General features: G+C 48.6%; 1 protein-coding gene across 2 annotated transcripts in view; it reads left to right on the top strand.

The window, feature by feature from the left end:
* Positions 1–3,488: 3,488 nt before the first annotated feature.
* The window catches only part of CHADL (chondroadherin like), a 47,231-nt gene continuing 22,992 nt past the window's right edge, over positions 3,489–27,727 (top strand). The window contains exons 1-3 of one of the 2 annotated variants that reach the window (XM_086958229.1): positions 3,489–3,592; positions 4,279–4,441; positions 5,643–7,304. In XM_086958229.1, the coding sequence (XP_086814355.1) occupies positions 4,286–4,441; positions 5,643–7,304 (1,818 nt within the window). In that variant the 5' untranslated portion in view covers positions 3,489–3,592; positions 4,279–4,285. Of the gene's footprint in view, positions 3,593–3,635; positions 3,710–4,278; positions 4,442–5,642; positions 7,305–27,727 lie in introns of those variants that run through there. The other variant, XM_086958238.1, reaches the window with a different exon arrangement.

The following is a 27,727-nucleotide window of genomic DNA, read 5'->3' on the forward strand; positions in this document are numbered from 1 at the left end:
GGCAACAGCAACCCACACAAGATGACAATATTGGCATCGATGCAGACCAGCAAGGTCTGAGGGACTCACCCTTTGGAAGGGAGTCAGGGCACGTCTGGAGCAACCAGGGAAGCCCTAGAAACAAAGTAGATTCCTTCGTGGGGACCCACTAGCCAACAGACTAATGATCGCGAAGGTGCCTCAAACTGAAATGCTGAAAGCTGGCCCACGGAACACTCGTGTAGCGTAGGCCCACAATCTGCGATGCAAACGGTGCTCAGTGCTTGGACTACAAGTAGCTCAATGCACAACTTCGGGAAAGCTCGGGAAATCGATGCACTAGCAAATGTGCAGGATGTCCAGGAGTTCCGGTCCCACGTCTCTCGTGATAGCTACAGATCTCAGCTTAACTGGGGACTTGTGTCAGTCTCGGAGATGTCTGGAAGTCCATGTCCTGTGTCGCAGATTCTCCGGGATCCGGCAGGGGCCTCGAAAATGCAGACCGGCATGATGCTTTTTTGGTGCCTGTTTGAACAGGGGAGTCACTCCTTGACCCCAAGGGAGATTTCTTCTGTCTTCCAGTGGATATGGAATGTCGAAGGGCCAAGATTTATGTTTCAGAGTTTCGTCCAGGGTAATCTAAAGTCCTAGTGACTGGGTTCCTATACTTATACCAAGTTTATGGGTTGGACTAACTCTAGGGTCCCACCTATGGGGGAACCTGGGGAGGGGGTGGTTACACCCCTTCCCCTTTGTACAATTTCACACCAGAGCTGGGACTGAATGCCCCAGCAACTGGTTTGAACTGAGAAATGTACAGGGGCACCTTGTGTGCCCCAGGCACTGTCTGAAAAGCATTCACTGAATGCAACCCACCATGTCTCAATACACTAAAGCCTGTCTGGGGAGGTGTGGGCACCTCCCTGGACAGAAAACCTATTGTCCAGGCCTCCTCTGCCGGAGTTTCGTCCAGCAGCAGGAGGTCAGACTCATGTCTGTGACAGCAGCATCTATTTTGTGATGCTGAGACTCTTTTAAACTTCTACAGGTTTACCAGTGTGTGCATGTCTTCTCCCTCTAGAAGGGTGGAATGCTACCCCCGCCGCCAGAACTGGGGGGGGGGGGGGGGGTAGCATTCCAAAGTGTTTGACTCCAAACACAACATGTTTTGATAAAGCCAAACCAAAGTTAGCATTAACTGCGAGGATTATAATGCACTTAAGAGTATATGGTATGGCTATATCATAGGACAGCTATAAGGAAGGGATTCCGAAAGCTGCAGAAGGGCTCAGCTCATGCTAGGGTACCCTCTCATACAAAACCAAGCACTCTGCCTTCAGGATTGTCAAGGCCTGCCGTAGGAGTGACTTATAGGTTTATATGTGTCTATATATATAGATAGATATAGGTATACTATATCTAAGAAAGGGGTGCTTACACCACCTTACCCAGGCTGCAAGTGCCGACCTGTGGTGCCATTTTGGAAGGCTTCCCAGGGGTGGCATAATACATGCTTCAGCCCCTGGTAGGCCTCTGGGGTACCTATGCCCTTGGTACCATATACTAGGGACTCACAAGGGTAACCCAGTAACCAATATGGAGTGTACCTAATGTACAGGTAACAAATTTAGAGAGAGAACATCTAGGCTGTGGTCCTGATTAGCAGGGCCACAGCCAGACTTAAGTCGATAAACCAGTGAAACACAGCAAAAAGTGGGGGTAACCATAGAAAGAAGACCCTACTCTCCTACAGAGACCTTGGGTATCTGTGCGGCTTATCGACTTTCATGTTATTATATTCTATGCTAGAATAGGCATTCTAGGCTCAGGGGCTTGGGCCAGATGGCGGGGGAGGAGATAAGGCAGAAATATAACGGAGGGGCTATTACTGCAGGGCTATGGCACTGGGCTACGCCTGGAAAACTAGAACTAAGGCGCTATATACGGTGGAGAAAGTGGGCTCTCATCGGAGCATCTATGGTTGGGGATGATTATTGCGGGTTATCGCTGGAGGGCAGATGACTGGGGGTTATTGCTGGAGGGCAATGGCTGGGGGTTATTGCTGGAGGGGCGATGGCTGGGGGTTATTGCTGGAGGGGCGATGGCTGGGGGTTATTGCTGGAGGGGCGATGGTTGCGGGTTATTTCTGGAGGGGCAATGGCTTGGGGTTCTCGCGGAGGGGCAATGGCTGGGGGTTATCCCTGGAGGGGTGATGTATGGGGTTATCGCTGGAGGGGCGATGGTTGCGGGTTATTTCTGGAGGAGCAATGGCTTGGGGTTCTCGCGAAGGGGCAATGGCTGGGGGTTATCGCTGGAGGGATGATGTATGGGGTTATCGCTGGAGGGGCGATTGTTGAGGGTTATCGCTGGAGGGGCGATGGCTGAGGGTTATCGCTGGAGGGGCGATGGCTGAGGGTTATTGCTGTAGGGGCAATGGCTGGGAGTTATTGCTAGAGGGGCAATGGACGAGGGTTATTGCTGGAGGGGCAATGGCTGGGGGTTATCGCTGGAGAGGTGATTGCTGGGGCTTATTGCAGTAGGGGGCGATCGCTGGGGGTTATTGCTGGAGTGGCGATGGCTGAGGATTATTGCTGGAAGGGGGATGGCTGGGGGTTATTGCTAAAGGGACAATGGACAAGGGTTATTGCTGGAAGAGCGATGGCTGGGGGTTATCGCTGGAGGGTCGATCGCTGGGGGTTATCGCTGGAGGGTCGATCGCTGGGGGTTATTGCTGGAGTGGCGATGGCTGAGGATTATTGCTGGAAGGGCGATGGCTGGGGGTTATTACTGGAGGTGCTGGAGGGTGGGTCTTGGCTCAACCATTGGGAGTGTCTATGACAGGGAGCTATGTTTGTGTGAGGGGATTTGGAAGGATGCGGCATGACTTATAGCGGTGCCCGGGTGGTATCTGGTGGCTGGACAAGGAGGACCGTAGGGGATTACGCCACGGAGAGGGCGGTATGACTAGGGGAGAGCGGCCTCTAGTGTGTCTACAGGGGGCCACTTGGGTCTGTTCCCAAGCTTGTGTCGTTCTGCCCGCTCCCCCCTTGGGGCCCACCGCCACAGCCGTCCAATCTGCCAGGAGGCGGCACAGAAAAACCCACACTGCAACAACTTTACACACACAAGTGTCCAACTACCTTTCAATGAAAAGCAGTGTTCTTCACATCTACCTATCTATCTTTCTATCCATCTATCTATGTATATATTCTACCTGCATATGTGGCCCCACTAGTTTTATCTCTGTCCCAATGTGTTGCCCGCCTTCTAAAAGTCACTTCTAGAGATGCCACTCAGGACAGCTTGGCTGGAGGTGACTAACTCGTGGGGGAGGAGAGGGGAGAGAGACTGCCTGGAGTTATATTCTAGACCTCCCCAATGCTGCCAGACGGCCGCAGTCCCGGCCCATAATCCCCCCTTCAGCTCCTCGTGTCCTGGGACCAGAGGGAGGGGGCGGGTGCTCTCAAAGGCTCCTTTCATTCACACGGGCTGTAGGGGGGTGTCCGGCACCTCCCACCTCCAGGGTCGGCTGTGACACCGCTGCCAGCCGAGCTCACAGCCGACATCACCTGACGCCAGACGGGGGACCCGAGAACGGGACTTCAGTCGTGAGGTACATCTCGGGAGCTGGGACGTCGCGCGCAAGTGACGCCAGGGTCAAGATTGAGGGGTTTGGGCAGAGCTGCGTCTTGCTTCGAGACACAGGATCGCCAGCGGTACCGCTTTATGGGTTAGCAATACAGAGCCTTGGCAGAGCTGTGGGGTTGGGTGTGCCCCAATAATGAAATAGCAGGGGCACTATAGGTCAGAAACGGGGTGACCTGGCAGAGCTGTGCGCGTTAGTCCAGTTATTACAACGACAAGACATGCCGCAGATCATCATCAAACTCTGTCAGAGTGGGATCCTTCTCTGGATCAACAGGGGTGCTACAGGCCGGGTAAAATGAGGATACAACCGAGTAATGCAATAATCAGGGGTGCTATAGGATATGAAGTTAGGATCGAGGTGTACCAGCCGAGCAGTATGCGAGTCTTAATAGTGGGGTGGCAGAGTGCCACCGGGATGTACCGGGGTCCCCTTGGTCTGTCGGTCCCACTGGTGGCATAGAAAGGGTGCTGCAGGTCAGGATTGAGGGGCTTTGGCAGAGCTGCGCGTGGCTCCCAGTGCTGGAATACGAGCAAATGCGTTAGTTCAGGACCAGGCTTGAGGGCCATTGGCAGAGCTGTGGGTGGAACCAGTAATAATGCCCCGTGAGTTGCCCTGGCACGCGGTCTCAGTGACTCCTCTCTCCCCTGCAGCTCCAGAATGCGGCGCCTCTTGGCCTGTCTGCTGCTCGCCCTCTTCTGGGGGGCTCCGGCCTCTGGCGCCCCCTGCCCTCGCTTCTGCATCTGCGACAACATCAAGACCTACGTCACCTGCATGAACAAGAACCTGACTGAAGTGCCCGTCACCATCCCTCAGGTGAGTGATGCTAGGCGAGTGCCCCTCGGGTGGGTGACAGCAGACGAATCCGCCTCAGGTGAGTCACCGTCAAGGGAGAGTGCTCCTCGGGTCAATGCCTCAGGGATGAGTGAAGTGGAGTGTCCCTCAAGTGAGGGAAAGCAGGCGAGTGCCCCTCACATGAATAACTGCGGGTTAGTGTTCCTCAGATGAAGGCAGACTGTCCCTCAATTGAGAGGCAGTGGGCGACTTCCCCAGGAAGGAGTGTGACAGTGGGAAAGAACCCACACATGTGGTGGTGCACATACATGCCCTTAGGGGCATGTATTTGCACCACATGTGCATCCATGCTTATTTCAGGGGTGCAACAGGGTGTCCTTTTGACATCCCTGTACCCTTGAAATTGCATTCTCAATTTGCGATTCGCTCATTGCTAATCGCAAATTGAGAATGTCTTCCCATTTATTCCAATGAGCCTCTAGGTCCATTGGAATGAATGGGGATGTATTCCTTAATTGCGAATCGCAATTTGAGATTCGCAATTAAGGAATATGTCGGATTCGCAAAATTTATTGCAAATTCTACATACATAGCATTTTGCGATTCGCAAAAAAATCGCTATTTGAGAATCGCAAATGAGGATGTACCCGGCGAAAACCGCTACCGACGATACCCTGATCTCCTGCACACCAAGTTCTAAAAACACCGCTGCGACCAGAGACGGCATCACACGCCGTGTGCGCAGTCTTTTGGATTATTTCGACAATCTTGTTTTTGACACACAACAAGCACCTTGGAGTGCGATCTCTTGTTGTGACAAACCCGACCAGGACCGAGTTGGAACTATCACCGGTCCCCCGACCCCTCCCTTCACGACCCGTTAACAGCCCTGAAGAGTCACGGGTTATCACCCTTCTTGACGAAACACGTGTCGGCTGGTTTCATGTTCCAACTATATGCATTCCAATAAAACGACACAAAAAGAACACATTTGTGCGACTCCATCCTTGCTACTTGTTTGTGATCAATCATATCACACATACTTGTTGTGTGCATCGGACCTTGCTTATAATCTTCACCCACATCCACTCATCACACAATACCAGTACCAAGTTTATCAAGTTAAAGTACAGCTTTCGTAGGTAACAGGCGTATGGGAGGGAATAAAGATTGATATGTTAGGATTGGTAGATAATAAATAACCACATTTTTCTCTACACAGATAACACAGAAGCTGGATCTCCGGGGCAATAATATGAAGTTGATCCCAGGAGGAGCATTTCTCCCTATCCCCTATCTCATCCACCTCAACCTCCAGAAGTGTGGCATTGAGACACTGGAGGAAGGAGCCTTCCGTGGGCTAGGACGCCTGACCCACCTCAACCTCGGCTCGAATGGAATTACCTTCATCCTGCAGGAGACGTTTGATGGGCTGACCTCCCTGAGGCACCTGGTGCTGGAGAAGAACCGGCTTGAGGAAATTCGCCCTGGTGCCTTCACCCAGCTCGGCTTCCTAAACCTCCTGGACCTGGGTGAGAACTTCCTGGTGTACCTGCCAGACATGGTCTTTCAGGGCTTGCAGCAAATTAAGTGGATTCGACTGTCACGCAACATTCTCAACATTGTAGGTGACCACTCATTTGCTGGCATGCCCACTCTGCGCCGGCTGAGCTTGGACCACAATGAGCTGCAGTACCTACCCACTGAAGCCCTCTCGAAGCTACCAGGCGTTACACGTCTCGATATGGGGAGTAACCCCATGACATTCATAGGGGAGGATGCTCTGCAGATGCGGGCGCTCAAGCAACTCTTCCTGGATGGTATGTCCCTGCAGGATGTGTCCTTCTTGGGCTTCCAGGGGACCCCTCAACTGTCCCTGCTGGACATGAGGGATAACCAGCTACGGGGGCTGCAGCCACTGGCAGGACTAGGACAGCTGCGTAAAATTGACCTGACTGGGAATCCTGTGTTGTGCGACTGCAACCTGCGTGCTTTCAAGGAGTGGGCTGAGAGGTCCCGGATTCGTGCCGAGATGATCTGTGCTGGACCGGCACCATTCCGTGGGGAGCACCTTGAGGCTATGAGGAGCGTGGACATGAGGTGTGACCGCCGAGTTCCAGAGGAGAGAGTGGAACCAGTCACTATAAAGCCTACTGCAGAGAGTGGCAACCCTTGCCCATCATCATGCCATTGCAAGCCCGACCTGAAGCACGCTACCTGTGAGAACCAAGGCCTCTCCAAAATCCCCAGAGGGTTCCCAACAGATACAGGACTGCTGGACTTGCGCCGCAATGCGTTTAGGTCTGTGCCCACTGGTGCTTTCCCTAACATGGAGAACATGGTGTCCCTGCACCTGCAAAGCTGTGGCATCGAGGAGCTGCAGCCAGGTGCTTTACGTGGCCTCAAGGGCTTGGTCTACCTCTACCTGTCCAACAACAGTCTTTCCTCTCTCAGCGCTGCAGCACTGGAAGGGGCTCCACATCTCACCTATCTTTATCTGGAACACAATCAGTTCGCAAGTGTGCCCACAGGGGCCTTTGTGTCTCTACCTGGCCTGCTCTCCCTCCACCTGCAGTACAACACCATTCGTGACCTGTCTGATGACAACATGAAGGGGGCTCAGGCACTGCGCTGGCTGTACCTGAGCGGCAACAACATTGCATCCGTGGCACCCACAGCCCTGGCTTCGGCACACCATCTCGAGAAGCTACACTTGGATCAGAACCTGTTGTACGATGTGCCCACAAGTGCTCTGCGAAGTCTCTCTGGCCTACAAGAACTGCGACTCTCAAAGAACCCGATCAGACAAATTGAGAGCAATGCATTCCAGCCAGTTAGCGGATCCCTCCAGCATCTGCACCTGGACCATCTTGGCTTGCAGAAGGTAAGATACAATGTGCTAGAATGACCAATAACCCACAGAAGAGTGTTGGCATGGTAGATGTGTCCAAGGCCATGCTGTTACCATGACCCTGCACAAGAATACATTGCCAAATTGCATGTGCTCAAGGCATGCAGTCATGAAAAGCATTGCCATGGATCTGCTACCCCTACCCTGCTTTGACTGATCAGTGGCAGTAAATAAGGCTTTAGCAGAGCAAAATGAAAGTCTGAATAGGGTCATGAGCACTACTTCTAACATGGTCACTCAAATGACATTTTCGCCAGGATCCAGAATAGTATTCAGGACAAAGTGACAGGTGCTCCTCTGATGGACCTACCAAACAAGGCTTATCATACTTAGCAAATTTGAGCTGGCTTTCGTACGGTGTACTGCTCGGCAATTACTTTGCCTTTTGGTACTTCATGCAAACTTCGGTCTGCGTAAGTAGATCTTCCTAGTTGAGGTTCACTCGGACTGGATTTATTCCTGAGCCATGTTTCATGTTGCTGAGTGGTTTGGATGGTGCGGGTTATTGATATGGAGGTTGTGTTCTGTAGAGGGATGTGGGGGTTTTGACATTCTGACATAACCTGTGTGGATGTCCAGGATGTAGTATAGTTAGTTGCCTTTATGCGGTGGCTCGCAGTTGGAGTTTGGGTCTGCAAGCCCTCCTGCTAACCCGCGTGCCTATTGCCAGTTGGGTTCTGATGAAACTCTGGCAGGCTACAGGATTGTCCTTCTGGAATAAATCTGTGGATTAGGCATGAACTCATTGCTATTCTTGAGTTCCAGACCAGACAGTCGAGTTCTTGGTGTTCGGATTAAGGTCTCCAAAAGTCAGTTGTTATGAGGTCCTAGAGCCCGCGTGCCAGCTGACTTTGTTCCAGACTATGGAAGGGACGGTGCTACAATGATGCAAGTGGTTCTGACATCTTTAGACCACGGAAGGGACAGCGCTACAACAATAGAAGTGGTTCTGAGATCACCTCTTTGACCCCACCCAATCCCTAGGATGCATTGGCCGGGTGTCCCATTCCACAAAGTACTGTAGCCTCGATGACTTTGGTTGTGCTGGCCCCTTCCTGGCATCCCTAGCTAACTGCACCAACGAGTTCGATTTGAAGCACATTGGGCTACCTCAATAGTTTGTGAATCAAGCTGCTGTTGAGCACAACACAGTGTGCCATGATATGTGTCAAACCGCCCTCCTCCCTCCAACCACGATAAGAGTTTTTATGTTTCCGTCCACTTCTCTCAAGTCAAAGCAGTATATCCTTGATGACAAGGAGACTTTGATAGGCAGGAATAATGGTGTGAAAAGATGCTCACCCTTCTCAAGCGGTGTAGGGTTCTGGATAGGCGATGACAATGCCATTTGACAGGATTAGCGGTTTAGAGCAGAGACAGATGGTGTGTGTTGGAAGAATAAGCATGTGAGTGTGATCAGCAGAGATGAAGTGTGTCATGTGAGGCTCCGAGAGGAATGAACAGAGGTGGTGGAAAGAGATGGGCTGCCACATGGCTTGACATGTGATGTGGTATTTTAGTGTTGTGTTTGTAACAGTTAAATAACCTTACTGAGTGGTGTATTGTATGGGGTAGTGTGATGCATAATTGTGAGGAAAAACTGTGTACAGTTTGTTGGATTTCCTTCATGGTGCAGTCAGTTGTCATGCTTGGTAGAGTGGTGCTGATCAGTCCGTGGCATGATGGATTCTGATGGATGGATGAATGGTGCGTGTTTTTCTTTTAATTTTAACAGATGGACTCAGTTGTGGCATTTAGAGTTGAATTGGTGTTTTTTGGCTATCAATGTTGTTGTGTTGGTGGGAGATTTAAGGCAGAGGCTAGATGAGATTGTATGTAGAATGTTGGCATGGTATCTAACAGTGATGAAGTGTGTTGTGGGAAGGCAGAGGAGTCAGGTGGTAATTTATAGGAGTTGGTGAGGAAAGCAGCAAAGTTGTAGGGTGTGGTATAGAATCGAGGTGGTGGGATATACCGCATGAATGGCGCTATAGCGCCTTTAAATGCAAAAGTTATGTTTTATTTTGAGGACAGATGCGTGATGAGGTTGTTGTAGTGCCGAACATCCTGCCTTGTTGTGATGTGGTTTTGTAGGTTGGTGTGTGTTCTATGCCGAAGTGTAGTGCAGGATTATGTGCAGCAGGTTAGAGCATTTGATATTTGGACAAAGCTTTGTGATTTATGGTGTATAGCAGTATTTGGGACTACAGTGCCATGTGGTCTAATATAGCTTGAGGTGGGAAGGCTTAGTGTGATGGGATGGGGCACGGTGTTCTATGTAGGGGTGTTCATTGGTCCTGTAAGATGGGGTTTGGAGTGATGGAATATGTTGGAGAGTAAGCAGGGAAGTTTTGGGTGGTATCATTTTGTATCAGTTTTGTACTGAAATGTGGTGTCTAGCGGGTGAGGAATTGAGTGGGGTGGCTCAGAGTGTTGTGTGTTTGCTCTGTTGAGTAGTGCGTCCAGTGTAGTTACAATGGACTACCAGAAAGTGGTTCCATAGGATATAGATGGATGCAGGTGGAATGTTCAGAGACCCACTATTAGCCACTCAAAGATTATATGGAAAGAGCAGCAACAGGAAGCAAGGACTTAACGTCCTCTACAGTCACACGGTCTTTATGGCCCATGAAGAGGAGACTGGCAGGTAGAGCTGTGGGACTGTGAAGCTTGCATTCCTTCTCCTTGAGCTTTTCTCCCATAGAACAAACTAGGCCCACTGCCCACCCTCAGAAAGCACCACACTAATGTATAAAAGTGACTCTGCTTGTGAAGAATACCTTTAATCGAACAACTCTCACAATGCAAATTCAAAACCAACAGCGCTTATAATCTGTAACCAATACAAATCTGAGGACTCATAGCAAAGCTTTCATTGGACACCCACAAGCATTCTATATCAAACATTAACACCATCACTCCAATCTCAACTACAAATAGTCTGCCTGAACACCACGTGCTTGATAGACCCACCGCATCATCATGCGCACAAAGCACTTAAGTGCAGCAATATCAAAAGCTATTATGCACCACACCAATATTATTAGCATAACCTTAAACACCCTCAAGTGCACATCATCATAAGACACAAACCTGGCTTGTGATGCGCGTATATATACTCTGCATGAGCACAATCCACACGATTTCCCGCGCACAGGTTAGGGGAGCCTCTCCCGTAAAGCCCCCTAACTGGGCGAAATATAGAGAAGTTTGGAATACCCAACCATTCACAAACACCCCAAAGATCTTCCTAGATCAAATACACACTTTACTTCCACACTAAAACAATCCATTTCAAGCAAGTCTTATCACAATACAAACTCACTGCTACCCACACAACCAAACGCCAAGTACGCATACATTATCAAACAATGGCCCCTCCTGTTCGATCAGTGGCCAGTCAAGATTCACATGACAGGGCTCCCACAGAATGTTTGGCTGATGCTACAGAAATGCAGATTATACCCTAGGGGGGTTGGGGGGGAAGCTTGGAGATTGGTTCTTTGGCAATACTTTAGCATTCCATGCCAGTTTAAGCATCAACGGTTGACGTACTGTGGGGCAGCAGCCTAATGCTGGGAGATGTGGTGTGGCTTATATGCTGTAGACTGGTAGTGTTTTGGTGCACTGCACAGGATGAGGGGTGGGCGGTATGGCATAGTGGCTTCTGTGGTGTTGTGCTGGCCAGTTTGATGTCATGCAGCGTGGAATGGTCTGATCACATAGTGTTTTGGTGCACTGCACTGGATTGGGGGGCGGTATGGCATTGTGGCTTCCGTGGTGTCGCGCTGGCCAGTGTAATGTCAAAGCATGGAATTAACGTGTACGGTGTGGTCACTTAGCAGTTAGACCGCCTGGAGTGATGTATGCAGCTGTGATGTCTGGAGTGCCACCATGCCTAAGAGCATCTTCTGTTACAGATATTTGTAAAGTGACCTATTGCCATCAGTACGGCCTCATAAAGCTTTCTAAGTTCAGATACTTGAACACCTTTGCCTTGAGGTTTCCATCACATACTGGAGAGTGTTTTCTGATTGCTTGAGCATTAGTATTGTGGGAGTGGTTAACATGGTGCTTTGTGTATGTTTGCCTTAGTGTAGTGGTCTGAAGTGATGTACAGCGGTATGGTGTGGTGCCCATGGGCTATTCATGTCTTAAGTGGTGTAGAATTGTATAACATTTGCTAATAGATGAGGATCTATTGTGTGGCGCAGCCTGGCCAGTGGGGAAGGTCGAGTGGGATCAAGTGCAGTATAGTGTGTTGTGGGAAATTATGTGCTATTTATGTTGGTTATGAAGTTGTACAGTATTTTTTGGGGGTATGCAAGGTGGTGTGGTGGCTTTTGTAAATCATGTAATGCGTTGGTTTGTTATGATGCCTATGTGGTATAGTTTGCTTTGATTGACTTAGTAGATGCAGAGAGCTGCCACAATGAACGGTGTTTTGTGGTATTATGTAGTGTGATGCAGAATGTCCCGGTAGGAATGGTATGGCGATGGTGATGTCATGTCTATGGTAGTATGCTGTTGTTACTAGTTTGGTATAGAATAACAATGGTCCTCAAACCAATAGATCATTAAAGTAAAATCGAATTACAGTTTCATTTTCCAATATGACCTCAAATTAATTCAGCGCTCCTGGGGAGAACAATACTTCCACACAATTAGAATAAAGAAGGATGTGCAGCCACTGCATTTGTTATGAAACATAAGGTACATTTATTACAATTCATAAATTTCAGCCAAGTACGTTATTAAAATTGAGGTTGCTCCCGAGGGGGAACGTGCAAAAGAGAGGGAGTGCTCAAGGCAACGTAAGTGAGTGGGAAGATAATCCCAAAGTGAAGATAAAGGAAAAAATTGAGAAAGTTTTGTGTGTGATTGATTCAAAGTATCAATCTTGAACACCTGGCCCAGCAGTATTTTACATTGTCTATTTTACATCATTTCCTTACAATCACAGATTGTATTTTTGCGGCAAGTAATAGTGACGGGGTGGATGGGTCCACCAGGTGCATGGTTATATAGTCGTCGACGTTTCGACTCGGCTTGTGGCACATAGGGTAGTTGGGCCTTGGCCTGCGAGTCTTCTTCAGGACAGGAATACAGGGATAACGGAGGCAACCAACACGTGGTTTGAAACCCTCATCCGCACGTGAGCTGGCGGGGGTGGCGGTTCAAAACTTAGCGCAGGAGTGGTTGTGTCACTGCCAGAAGATTCTTTTCACTAGAGTGATAATTCATAAACATCGGAAGTTATCTCAGGGTCAGTCCGGAGACAACTCAATTGTGCACTTTCTGAATAGCAATAGACGCGGCAGTAGTATGTCCTCGCGGTAGCATAGTTTAGCATAGTATAGTAATCGTTCAGCAAAGGTCTAAGCCTTAAAGCACTATTTCCTTCTCGGTTTGAAACTGAGCAGATATTTGCTCATGCCCCATGTTCCACAACAGAAGTTTCTGCTTCCTCCTGGAGCAGTGGGATGGGATTACAAGTGGAAAAAATTGTGACACACAACAAAATGACAGGTAATAGTTCCAGTGCCCTGGTATTTCTTAACGTTCAAACAAGCATTGGCAAAGCCAATAAGTCTCACATGTGCAAGAGTTATTGGTTTTGCCAATGTGTTTTAGCCATATTGTACGGCAGTGTGGTTGCTGTTTAGCATGGGTAAAAGTTAGTGGCGTTGAGAGAAGTCGCATGGAGTGTCCGAGTAGAATGGCGAAGAGTGGAGTGGCAGAGAGTGGAGTGGCAGAGAGTGTCATGTATTGGATTGGCATAGTGTAGAGTGGACTGGTGCAAAGTGCATTGGCGTAGAGGGTTGCAGAGTATAGTGGTATAGAGGCGTGGCATTTAGGGCAGTGGCATTGAATTCAGCATCATAGAGTGCAGCGTCATAGAATGCAGTGGCGTAGAGTGGTGCATAGTGGAGTGCAGTGGTGCAGAGGCGTAGAGTTGAGTGATGCACAGGGCAGTGGCACAGAGTATAGGCGAGTGGCATAGAGTGTAGAGTAGAGTCGATTGGCAGAGTGCTGTGGCATAGAGTGGTGTAGAGTAGCATGGAGTGGCACAGAGTAAAGTATCACAGAGTGCTGTGGCATAGAGTGGTGTAGAGTAGCATGGAGTGGCACAGAGTACAGTGTCACAGAGTGCAGTGGGATAGAGTGCAGTAGTGCGGCGTAGAGCGCAGTAGTGCAGAGTAGAGCGGTGTAGAGTTCAGTAGCAGAGAGTACAGTGTTACGGAGTAGAGTGTCAGAGTGCAGTGGTGTAGAGTGTAGTAGAGAGGCGTAGAGTACAGTGGTACAGAGTAGAGTGCAGTGACAAAGTGCAGTTCTGTAGAGTTCAGTGATTAAGAGTGGAGTGGTACAGAGAGGAGTGGCTCAGAGAGGAGTGGCGTAGATTGTTTCTGAACAGAGTGAAATAGAATAGGGTGTGCAGGGTAGAGTGCAGTTGCATACAGTGGCATATAGTGTAATGGCATACAGTAAAGTAGTGTTGAGTAGATTAGAGTAGCATACAGTCGATTGGCGTAGAGTGCGTGGGCATATAGTTCAGTGTTACAGAGTAAAGTGCATTGGCATAGAGTGTATGGGCATAGAATGCAGTGTTGCAGAGTGGTGTAGAATTGAGTTCTGCACAGTAGATTGCTGTGGGCTCACTAGAGTAGTGTAGATTGCAGCAGCAAAGAGTGGTGTAGGGTGGAATTGTACAGGGTAGAGTAGAGAGGTATAGCGTGAAGTGGCATAGAGTGCAATGTAATAGAGTGGAGTGGTGCAGAGTACAGTGGTGTAGAGTCGAGTGGCATAGAGTGGAGTATGCATGGTATGGTAGCACACGGCTACTATAGACAACACATTTTCAATTGTTTTCAATTGAAATGACCATTACATTTGCACAGACACACCTTTTTATTAATAAAACTATACAGTGATCAAACGAAAATGTGGGGAAATTGCATCACCTAGTGTAATGATTTGTTTTGATCATATTAAAGTATTTGTTTCAAAGTACTTCAGTAATAACCTCATAAGTGCTGCATCTAGTCCAACGGCCGACGGCACCACTACCTCGGGAGTGCTGTCGTCGGCCGTTGGACGTTCCAACTGCATCTGCGCAATGGAACGTTCAGCACTGGAGCTGGACGTTCCATAGCTGCTAAGGTGATAAGAACACCAATAAAGCACATTTGTTGTTAACCTCTTCGCTGCGGGTCGTTTTCACCTGCTGTGCGGGGGGAGGCAGCCGTGCGCGGCGCCGATGTGCTTGTGACGATCTCGGCTCATCATGAGGCACAGTGGAGCTGCACTCATGACGAGCGGAGCTCTTCACAACCACACCTGTTTTGGAACGTTCAGCACAGTGGGTAAATTATCCCCGCGTGTGAACGTTACAACGGTCATGGCGGGCTCAGCTCGTCATGAGCACAGCTCAACCGTGCCTGATGACGAGCTGAGCTCGTCATGAGCATGGAAAGTGTTAATTCTGATTTTTTCGGAAATACTTACAAAGTTCATTTAAATGTTGCTAAGTGGAAGAAAAACTCTTTCCCACCCCCAGTATCCAACAAGTTTAGATTTAAAGGCCCATTTACAGAAACTGAATTCAGGGAAAAATACAGTAAAACGTTTTAGGCAACAGGAGGGACGAACTAAAACTGAAAGCCTAAAGCAAATAAAGCTGGTAAATAGAAATCCAGAAAATGTGAGTTACAACCCATAAAGCCAATGGTAATCAACAGGTGAAAAGCATTTCTAGGTCAACTTTCTGAAATGCATTTCTAGGTCAACTTTCTGAAAGTCCCCAAGATGTCTTTAGCAAACCATACAGCTGCAAGGTCTGGTTGGCTGTGACTTAAAAAAGTAAGACCTCATTTACAATTTGATAAAACATATTTACTCAAAACATATACTTATCAAAAAACATAAATGCCTATGATCCTTCTGGGCCAGGGAACTAAACACTATTGTAGCTTCTTCGTGTTAAACATTGGAAAATAGTTTTAGGATTGAGGCCAATGGCTAAACCACCGATGGGGGACTAGTTGGCACTAATCAAGCACTCTCGGAAAATTCATATTTAGTTAAACTCAAAGTATTTTTAAAAAGAAGACCAAAGACTTCAGGTAATGGTCTTTGGGCAACCTGGCTAGTGTTGGGGATGGAGAGATGTGTACATGCGCCTGCCCCCAGTGTCCGAGATGGACAAGGTATCTCAGACACTGGCAGCCCAGGACAAAGGCTGCCACAAGCAATATCCAAGAGATTCCACAATCCAGCTGTCCAGGTACACACCCCGTATAGGGATTTACTGATGGCTTAACTTCTGTCTTCCAGGGTATGCATCTCAATTATTCTTGGGTGGAATCGTGCAGAGTTTCATTGATGCTTAACATCACTTCCACAGGCTTGTGGCTCTGTGAAATCCATAGTGTTTCACTGAAGACTTGAGTGTGAACCTAGGGGCTGGGGCTCTTTTTGCACTGGGCTGCAATCTTATAATCAGTTACGTTTCCAGTCCAGATAGGCTAGCCTTGGAACATACACACTGATGTTCATTCAAAACGAATTTTAATTTAGCAAAGCAATGCAGACTTGGAAGCTAGGCACATCTAACATAAATGAACAAAGCTCCTTCTGGTCTGTCAACACTGCCCACAAATCTATCCTCACACCCCCATCGCTTTTCTCTTAAGTATTAAGTATTAAGCGCTGCTACACACCACAGCGCTACTCTCTGGGCATCCTTCACAACAGCAAAACAACACAAACAATTCCATTCCAATCAACACTCTTTTCTCTTGAAGACTGGGCAACTTTCTGTTCGACCAGCTGTAGAATACTTTGGGGCATCACAAGAGGTAGCAACGCTCTGGAGAAACATACAATACAACGCACTGTCCTTCCATTCTTATACTAGACATCACTTGAGCATGAGCCATCCGTCTAGAGGCACAGAGGTAAAAAGGCCAGCAAATTTAGAGAAATACTCAGCTGAGGGTCAAGAACCCTCACAAAGTCCTTCGACAAGTGTCCATGCAGTGGTGCTTTACAGCCTACTGCCTCCTTAACGTCACCTCAGGAAAGCCTTTCTCCTATAATTTTTCAATGTCCTAAGTGCTCAGCTCAGCTGGTGCTGGAAAGCAGAACTCGTGTTTCAAGACAATCAGTGGATTCAGGCAGAAGTGTCTCGCTACAATCCAGCATCAGTGACCTCAACACGTCCCACGAGTCTTAGGCAAGTAGCTTTAACTCCATCACAACTTGAGGACTCATTGGTTTTAGCGACGAGGAAAGGAGGGTACTCCTTTGACATCGCACCCCAAACCTGCCAATAACCAACAAAAGCAAAGCCTGGAAAATTAGACTAAAGCCTTAAAAATAACTACCCTTGGGGGCGTGGTCTGCAGCAGAGGAAGATGGCCGCACACTAAGCAAGTAGCTAGCCATATCCGTATCGTTCACCCCTAATCCGGCATCATCCGTCTATCCTGAAGACACCCGCCGCTGTCTGAGGAAGCAGTGCGGCGGGTGGCGGTGTCTGTGGGCAGCGAGACCCCCGTTTTCGGATCTGTCCGGGACTGTGTTCGCCTGCAGCTTGTGGGCATTGGGATAGAGGAGGCCAGCCTGATTGGCAGGGATTGGAGGCCTGACGGGGCCTCATGCACCACACCAGAGGTCCCCATGTAGTGAGTGAGACTGGTCGGGTCGGGGCTGCAGCGGTCTGAGTGGGGCCTGCAACGAGCGGTTATCGGCCCACGGATTGGGAGGGACCAAGAGTGTGGGACTGGTCCTAGGTGCGATCCTGGGAGCGGAAGACCGAGTGGCCTGGTCGGGGCCCGGGGGCAAGAGCTGAAGCGGGGTACCCCATAATTGCAGAAAGGACCCGTGGTGGGTGCTTTTCGGATAACAGGGTTTTAGCCAAGCGGGGCCAGCGTGAGTCGGGGATGGGAACTCAGCTGGAGATAGAGAGTGGCACAGTGAGTGTCCACACTATGGGCCGCAATCGTACTTTGACATAGAGCCAATCTAATTCCATGGATAACTATACCGTCAACGTGGGCAGGGAGGAGGCTCCACGGAGTGACGGCACGCAGGCCGAGGCTGCATGGGGTGGGCCGGACCCTCGCTTAAGGACATCATGCTTGCTATCCAAGAGATGCGTGGAGCCCTGAAGGACATGAGGGGTACTATGGAATCCAAACTTGATTCAGTGACGGAAGAGGTCAACTTGCTGCCGGCAGACTTTAGTAAAATGTCCGACAAGATGTCAGAGGCGGAGAGTGGCATAGGCAGCCTGCAATCCAAGACGAAGCGGCTTGAGGAACAGGTTGCTGTGCTCACGAAGAATCAGGCCGATATCGCCGCCCGCCTCGAGGATCAGGAAGGCCAGGCGAGACGCAACAATGTTCGAATCGTGGTGGTCCCGTAGGGACTCTAGGGCCCCTCCATGGACTACTTTGTGAAGGACCCGATACTCAACCATCTCAAGCCGAAGCTAATCTCTAATTTCTTCTTGGTTGAGCGCGCCCACCGTGCGCTGGGGGGTAGACCGAAGCCGGGGCCTCCCGCGTACCATCATAGCGCGGATCCTGAACTACTGCGACCGTGATGCTATCCTGCAGGCATCGAGGGTGTCCAGAGATCTGCGGATCGAGAATGCCACCATCCGTTTCTTTCCGGACTTCACAATACAAGTGCAGCGCCAACGAAGGTCATTCGATGGAGTGAAACGGGCCCTTAAGAGATCTTGGCGTGAAGTATATGATGTTGTTACCGGCACTCCCAAAGGTCAACGATGGGGAAAAGGCATACTTCTTTGATTCACCGGAAGAGGCGAGTGACTGGCTGGAGGGATGGCGGACCGTGGGCCGCCGGAGCTGTTCGCAACGCCCGTCTCAGCACAATAAGGACCAGGGGGGCCCGGTCTGGCACTACCCTCTCACAGGACCTTCCTCGGACGGGACATTCTCCTCTGAAGTGATAGAACTGAGCAGCATGAAGTGTGAGGGGCCTGGACACTGAAGGTAGGAGAGCGGCTGGCCCAGGGGGCCCTGGCCTCCCGACGTTTGGGGGGCTCGGGACTGCAGTTCTGTGGTGGTCTGCGAATTTGGTGGCCTCGAACTATTGCTGAGCCACATGACTGTCTTTCAGAGACTCCGGCGCAGGGTTTACAATGGGGGGGTGGGGGGTGGGGGGGGGTTGTCTTGCTGAATTTTCCAGGGGGGTGGATACTCCGTTTCTACATTCTGACTTCTTCGGCGGCTGTAGCCTCGTGTTTCCTTATTTTGTTGTTGTGGCAGTATGGGGAGACAGGCACTCTGCGTATTACGATGGTGGGTGGTTGGGGGCCCACTGAGCAGGGAGGCAGGGTGGGGGGTATGGTTGGGGGGGTGGGGGAGGTTGTTGTGGGTATGTTTTTGTTTTGCTCCAGGTGCGTGGGTAAGGCATCTATGGTGGGTGATCCTTGGGCTTCAGCAGGTGTTTGACGAGGGTCCGACGCATGTTAGTACACTGCTCTTTAATGGGTGATCATTCAAAACTGAGAATTTGGTCATGGAATGTGAATGGGCTGGGTAATAAAATGAAGCGCACACTAATCCTGCAGTATTTGAAACGTCACGGCCCGGACATAGTTCTCCTACAGGAGATACACCTGAGGGGTAATACTTGTAAAGCACTGGACCGGTTCGAGTACAAGCTATTGGCTCACTCCGGGTTTTCGTCAGGCTCTAGGAGGGTGGGAATTCTAGTCCGCATGGCCTTCCCACTGATTGTCACAGGTAAATGGGAGGAGGCATCGGGATGTTTGGCGACACTGGCAGCCACATGGGAGGGCCGTGCACTACTGTTGATCTCCTGCTACATTCCACCGGCATGTCTCGTCCTACACAAAATTGGGATCCCATCTTGCGGAGGGGGTACCTTGCTACTAGGGGGTGACACTAACACGGTTATGCACTCAGATCTGGACCACTCAGGGGAAGGACAGGGACACAGGGGCGAGGTGGGTTTGAGTGGTTTCACCTCGGCATTATGCCTCACAGACATTTGGCGGGCACATCACCCCACGCAAAGGCAGTACACTTTTTACTCGGCCCGGCATTGATCCTTTTCCAGAATAGACCATTTCTTTGCCAGAGTCGATCAAGTTGGTGACTTTATGGACTAGTGTATCATGGCTAGGAGGATATCAGATAACTCGCTGGTGGGGGTAACTCTCAGGGGGGCGGCAACAAGAGCACCCTATCCGCGGATCGACACATGGCGCCTAAGAGACGACGCTATAGTAGACAAGCTGCGGGAGGGCTCCCAGCTCTACTTGGAGGAAAATCAGGGCTCGGTTGAGTCCCAGATGATCATTTGGGAAGCATTTAAGACCGTCCTGCGGGGTCAGGCCCTGGCGTTGATTGGCGTGAAAAAAAGGAAGAGGCACTCCAAATGAGGCAGTTGGAGAGGGAGGTGGAGGAGTTGGAGAGAGGGGCTGGGGGACCCCATCGGCGGAGCAAGGTCATGAGTTGGCCCTTAAACAACGAGAGCTCCGGTCACTGGCAGAGGGTACCCTTGCTGTGCAGCACCGGATATACGATTCGGGGGACAAGAGTATGAAGTTGCTAGCATTGCTGGAACGCCGGGACAGGGAGCGTTCCTGGGTTGCGGAGATACGCGATGAGGCGGGAACCCTGGTGTCGGCGGGTGTGGATATAGAGGAGGCATTTGCTTCATACTATGAGGCGGTATACACCCCGGTGTGCATCAGGTCAGAATCTGACTGCGCGGAGTTCCTGCGAGACTTCGCTCTCCCCACGCTCTCGGAGGAGCAGAATGACAGCCTGGAGGCAGACCTCACAGCCCTAAAATTAGGTGAGGCCCTTAACGCGTTTAAAGCTGGGAAGACACAGGGGCCGAACTGGCTCCCAGTGGAAATTTACAAATGGCAGGCCAGCATAGTGACTGAACCCATGAGGTGCATGTTCCTTGAGGCACAGCGGGCTGGGGTGCTGCCACCGGACCAGAGGGAGGCCACTATCGTGGTCATCCACAAGCCGGGGAAGCCAGCGGACTGTTGCTCTTCCTACTGTCTGATATCGCTCATCAACGTGGAGGCCAAGGTCTTGGCTAAAGCTTTGGCGATGCGACTACTCACAGTCCTGCCGGATCTGGTACATGTAGACCAGTCTGGCTTTATGCCTCACAGAAGTACACGGCATAATCTACGTAGGCTATCTGGTGTAATGTACATGACGGAGGATGAAGGGGATACCCAAATGGCATTGATGGCGCTGGACGCCTCAATGGCCTTTGATAGCATTGAATGGCCTTATCTGTTTATGGTCCTGAATCGGTTGGGGTTTGGGCCGGTCTTCTGTGGATGGGTGCGCCTGCTGTATGAAAGGCGGGTGGTGAGGGTGCGGGTTAATGGTGTATTGTCCCGAGTGTTCCCCCTGCGGCGTGGCACAAGGCAGGGGTGCCCGCTGTCCCCTCTCCTGTTCGCTCTGGCGCTGGAGCCACTGGCCCATTGGATCAGGAGAGAACGGTAGTTCTGGGGCTTGTTACTTACGGATAGCTGGGAAGAGCGTATATCATTATACGCCGACGATGTAGTCCTATACATGGCTAGAACCTACCATTCCATGGTGCAGGCGATTCACCTTATTGAACTATTTGGCAGCTACTCTGGCTACAGGATCAACTGGTCCAAGTCCTTGATTTACCCCCTCTCGGGGGCCCCCCACTTACGGGTCCCGTCGAGGTGTCCGGCCGTTGGGGTCAATGAGGGTTTTAAATACCTCGGAGTGTACCTTACGAGGGACAGGGCGGAGTTCTTCGCCAGGAATCTAGAGCCGCTTCTGGTGAGATTGGTGTCAGACATTGCGCATTGGCGGTCCCTGCCCCTCACCCTGATGGGGCACGCCACGTTATTTAAGATGTTGGCATTACCGCGCCTACTGCACATCCTACACAACTCGCCCTTCCAGGTCCCAGACGGACGTTCTGACTCATATCCCAGCCCGTGAGGATGTTGGTCTGGGACGGGGGCAACCTGAGGATCGTGTTGCCAAAGCTGACCAGGGGGGTGTACGATGGAGGGCTGGCCCTGCCGGACGTTAGGCTGTATTATTGGGTGTCTCAGCTTCAGGTCATCAACGATTGGGTGTATGCGGCGGACTTGGAGCCAGCCTACAGGGTTGATAGGCACGTCATGCAGGAGGGTGGTTGTGAGCCTCTTCTATACTCAAAGAAGCTCCAGAAGGACTTGCCCTCGCACACAGTGGTAGTATTGCAATGCTGGAGGGAGGCTAACAGGTTCCTGGGTTGGGCAAATGCCGTAACCGGCAGGACCCCGCCCGCTTTGGTGTGGTGATCAGTTACTGGGGGTGAGGACGCTCACTTGGTTTAGGGGCTGGAGATTGATTGGTATTGAATACCTCGGGGACGTTTGGTGGGGGGAGGCCCCTAGGTCCTTTGAATATCTTAGGAAGGAGTACCGAATGCATGCCTCACAACATTACCACTACTTACGCATTACACATGCTTTACGCTCTCACACATTGATGGACGCTATCCTAGAAAAGCCCACGGCCACTATCTATCGCAAACTGATCAATCAAATGCCAAATCCCCTGGTATCACTGTGGGCAAAGTGGAAGGGGCACATTGGTACCCTGGAAGATGATGACTGGCAGGACGCCCTGCAGAGCCTGCGTGAGATAGCGATACAGGTCCAGTTTCGCCTGGTCCGGTTTAAGACCCTGCATCAGGTCTACTACCCGCGCACGCACCTATTCTCCTGGGGCAGGACTCAATCTCCCTTGTGCGTGAGAGGCTGCAATGAGGAGGGCACGTTTTTTCAAATCTTATGGGACTGTCCGAGGGTGGTGTCCGTTTGGTCCAAGGTGGCTCGCACCATGGAGTTAGTTGTTGGCTCGCCAGTTCCAGTGGAGCCGAGGTGGCATTTATAAATGATTAAAGGTCCTGACTGACTGGACAAGATACAAAGAGATCTGGCTGGCCTTAGCAGCGGGGGTGGCAAAAAGAAATATTGCACAAGGGTGGGGGGCGCGGGAGGCTCCCCGATGAGACCAATGGAGGCGAGACTTGGATTGGTACCAAAGGGCAGAGCAGACAATTTACAAGGCAAGGGAGTGTGTGAAGAAGTGGAGGAAGGTCTGGGGCCCCTGGCGAAAATACCGAGGATCCAGGAGGAGGAGGCGGGTGGCGTGTGAAGCGTGGATTGGTCTTTGGGAATGTTTAGACCTGCCTACTGTATGAATAAGAGACTGCTGACTATCTCCTGCTAAATGTATGCTGCTATGTTTTTTATGTACCTGTGAGCTAGGTTAATAAAAAGATTTTACAAAAATCACATTAAAAGATGGCCGCTGTTAATAATTTTCGATTTGATTTGCCCAATGGGGCAAGATTACTAAGATTGCCATGACGACGTGTAAAAATTTGTTGGGTTACGCATATTGTGAATTTCTACTTTTCTATTTTGGAATTATGAAATATTAGACTGATTTGATTATACATTTTGGTATACACCCAACAGGGTGAAAATCCGATGCTGTTGGGCCCTTTAATTATGGAAAAAATGTTTGAGCCATGTATACTAAACATTTTTAACCAGCTCTGCTATAAATGCGTCTATATTTGATTTGAATATATGATGTGATGATCTTGAAATAATTTGTTTTGAAACAAGGAGCCAAGACCAAAGAAACCAGGCAATGTCAAGGAATGAACATACAGCCACGGTTATCAATCTATCTGACTTGGCTGTGACAGATCATGAACTTGGAATTTTGTCTTTGAGTCTCTCATTTTGTACTAGAACTAATTTTAATTATGGTCAAACTTGGATTGACTTTTAAAACGTCATAAGGAAATTGAAAAAGGTCTTTCAGAATCAAGCAAGCCTGAAATGAGAGGAACAGCTCATTACAGAGCTTGATAATTCGAATCTGGTGGTAGGTGATCTGAAAGTGTTACATGACTTGGAACAATTAGAGAGGCGAGGTGATATCAGTCCATCAATATCATGCAAGGAGACTGCAGACCTCTTGGGACTTTACATCTAAGGAAAAGTCACAATGCCCTTTAAACCTATGTCCACTTTGGTTCCTAACCTACCTAGGGATTCGATTGATGTATCCTCCAATCTGGTGGTTATGGACTTAAAATCATTGTCTATGTCATCCTGTGAGGAATTCCTGAAATGTACCAAACAAAGAGGGGGTGATTATTCTAAAGTAACGGAAAAAATAAGATCCAGGAAAGATATTGTAGTTCGTCAATCTGACAAAGGAGGTAATATAGTCAAGTCAATAATCTTTATTCGGATATAATATAGTATTATGGCCCAAGAGTATGTATGAAAATGAAGCCAAGCTACAGCTAAAAGATACCAAGTGCTTCCTTAGAGTCCCACAGAGCAATCTGGTTGAAGTTAAAAACAAATGCCATAAGGACCTAGCGAGGTGGAGAGGTATAGGTCTTGCATTACAAAACTTCAGAAACTGCACCTGACCCTTGATTCAGCACCTCAACCCGGTTCAATAAATATAAATGTCCTGTGCACAACACTTCCGAAGTCCGCCGCAGTTGGCTCCACTGGAATCCAGACAATTAATTTTGAAAGAATATAAGGTGCTCTAGGGAAAGAGTCCAGACGCTAATAAGGAAGTCCTTTAAGTTTCTTTTATTCAATGCAGTAAAATATGCAGTCGAAAATCAGCCAACCCGTTTCGTTCCTTACAAAATAACTTCTTCAGGGCTGAAACAATTGACACAAGACAGTACATAAATATACACACATACATTTATATAAAACACTTAAGCACAAGGAGACTACATCACATATATAAATACAAATAACACCGAACACATAACAATAAACATAATCCAGTGATATACAAAAGGTAAACCAAACCCTAATATAAAAAGCAAATTTAACCAACGAATACAGAAGCTATCACAATGTGTAAAAATCCTTAATAACATAAAATTCCAAATCTCATGAGCTACATATTATATATACACCCTTGTTTACATAGAATTGTTTTTTTATTTTATTTTGAGGTAGAGAAAATAGAAAGTTTAAGAAAATCTAAGAACAAAGAAACAGAGAAAGAGAAAAATGGAGGGAGTAAATATGAAAATGAGAAACAAAAGCTATTGGGCATAATCTAAAACCGTATTCCGTTTTGATCCCATAGCTATAATAAAAGGAAAGGAAGGATACACGTGTGTGTAGATACAAATGCATTACCGAAAGGGGAGGCAGAACGTATAAAGAAAACCTGAGACAGACATAGAGAAGTGACTTTCAGGTATTAACAGACAAATTTAAGTAAAAAAACCTCTCACCAGAAATTGGTAATTGGCAGTTGTCCTGTCGAGATTTAATCACAGAGGTATAGTAACTTGATCCCTACTGGAAATCCCTCAATACGGTTTCCAGGGCATAAGAGACCGCTGCAATGGTCTAAAAATAAAAACAACGCAAAGTCACTTTCTTGGGGCATATGTCTAAATCATAATAGAAACATAACTATCAGAAACACACAAACAAATGAAAATCAGAAATTCTCACCAGTATTGCTAGTTAGCCGTGGTCCTGTCGAAATCAAATAGCGTTGGTATAATAATCCAATCACAACTGAAAAACCCCTCAATAAAGGTTTCAGAGTATAAGTGGCAGTTTACAACGGTCTAAAAATAAATATTGAAACATCAAAAATAATTTTCACGTCGTTATGGACTATATATAAATGAATAAAAGCTATTGAAGGCCTCCCAATCGGAGAGACATAAGCAAAATATCTAAGGATATGACTGGCAACAAGAAGGCAGCTTTTCTCACCTATATTGTTAGTCTTCACAGGATTATTTCACAGTATATTGCAAAAAGAAGTATCCCAGACAAACCCATCTGGAGGCCCCACAGTCAAGGCTCCAGTGGATCGATTTCAGACCAAACGTTCTAAGAATAAGGATAATATTAATTGTAATCATATTACACCCTATTAACAGTTTTAGTGTATCTCCAGATGAGTACAGACAATTTGTTCAAAGAAGACCCCAATCAAAGCTGTGTGGGGAATTAGGATGCCGCGCGCACATAAATGATGACAAACATCAGATTGAGTACCATAGCCCAAAGATCCAATTTGCTATCTTAGTCGTCAAAGCCATGATATAATCTAGGAGCAAGGTCTATATTTATGCGTGCTCAAAAACCATTGCAGGGCCAGTACACACATAAAGTAGATAATTGCCTAAGACATAGTAAAACAAGCATTTACAATGCAATGGTCTCGGCATTATTAAAGGTAGAGCTATTGGCATTGCTAATTACTTTTTTTTAAAACATAAATAAATGGTATTGTCATTTGCAATGGCAATAGGTGAGCATTAGAGAGTAGTAGAGAGTATTCGTGGACACAGAGCCACACACACACACACACACAGAGACAGAGACACACACACACACACAGACAGAGCCGCGCACACACACCCAGACAGAGCCGCGCACACACACACAGACAGACAGACAGACAGAGCCGCGCGCACACACACACACACACAGACAGAGCCGCGCACACACACACACACACACACAGACAGACAGAGCCGCGCACACACACACACACAGACAGAGCCGCGCTCACACACACACACAGACACTCACACACACACACACACACACACACAGCCACGCACACACACACACACACACACAGACAGACAGAGCCACGCACACACACACACACAGAGCCATGCACACACACACAGACAGAACCATGCACACACAGAGACAGAGCCACGCACACACACAGACAGAGCCACGCACACACACAGACAGAGCCACGCACACACACAGACAGAGCCACACACACACACAGACAGAGCCACGCACACACACAGACAGGGCCACGCACACAGAGGCACAGAAAAACCGGGATGACAATCAGGGAACAGAGGCAAAGTAAAACCGGGGGAACAGGCAGAGAAAAACCGGGATGACGAGCAGGGAACAGAGGCACTGAAAAACCGGGATGACAAGCAGGGAACAGAGGCACAGAAAAACCGGGATGACAAGCAGGGAACAGAGGCACAGAAAAACCGGGGGAACAGAGGCACAGAAAATCCGGGATGACTAGCAGGGAACAGAGGCACAGAAAAACCGGGATGACAAGCAGGGAACAGAGGCACAGAAAAACCGGGGGAACTGAGGCACAGAAAAACCGGGATGACAAGCAGGGAACGGAGGCACTGAAAAACCGGGTTGACAAGCAGGGAACAGAGGCACAGAAAAACCGGGGGAACAGAGGCACAGAAAAACCGGGGGAACAGAGGCACAGAACCATCCCGAAAACCGGGATGGTTCAGGGGGAAGACATCGAATGTTCTCAGTCTGCCAATGGAGTGGAGTGGCATATGCAACTACAATGCAAGCTTTAGACTCTATACGCAACAAAAACTGCTCTAGCTTTTGACCAGGGTTAGTCAACAAGAAGAGAGAAGACCCCACATGTTCCAGGGAACAGGGTTCTGCAGACAATGAAAAGTCTAGAAAATATCCCTGGAAAAGGTAATTCACTCACTCACACTTACTACTCTGGGTAATATTTATAATCACTGGTCACAAACTAATTTATACCGTTCACAGACTTTTTATTTAAAAACATATAGATAAAAAAGAATTCATTACATATTTGGTTTCATAATACATATAAAATCAAAAACATATCACTTTGTGCAATAAATAAAAGCAATGTTAAAAAATATTCATTAGTGTACACAGATAAAGCAGAGAAAAAGAATACACATTCTAAAGTGTCAACGTAATCCTATCAAAGTTAATCAACACATTGTCTAAGGCAAAACATATGCTTCCTATGGTCAAAAACAAAACCCCTATGCAACAAAAACACCTATTTCTGTTCAGGATTCTGAGATTCGGTGCGAGACAAGAAGTGGTGGTCGGTAGCCCCAAAGTGAGGTAAACGGAGGGGTGGTTAAACGCCAACCCGGGGTGTTCAAGATGTTTCAAATGTACGGTCTGCCAACATGTCATAAACCAGAAGGAAATTTGAATAACCCTTCCTTAAAAAGCCTTGGAAGATCCCTCACTTTTTCAATTGTTGAAGCAATTATATGGTGTACATCCTACAATGCACGTGCCCCAAAGTATATGTGGAGAGCATGATCCATATGGTGCACATAAGAATACTTCAGCACCTAAGCTGTGAAAAATAAAGACGGGACCTATCCCGTAGCAAAACATATCAATGAAGTGCATTGTGGAAACATTAATGAGCTCTGTTATTTCGTAATTGACTCAGTCCCTAAGAACAGAAGAGGAGAGAAATCGAGAATTGAAACTCAGGCAG

The sequence above is a fragment of the Lissotriton vulgaris genome, chromosome 1_1, assembly GCF_964263255.1.
Source record: "Lissotriton vulgaris chromosome 1_1, aLisVul1.2, whole genome shotgun sequence".
Taxonomy (NCBI): domain Eukaryota; kingdom Metazoa; phylum Chordata; class Amphibia; order Caudata; family Salamandridae; genus Lissotriton; species Lissotriton vulgaris.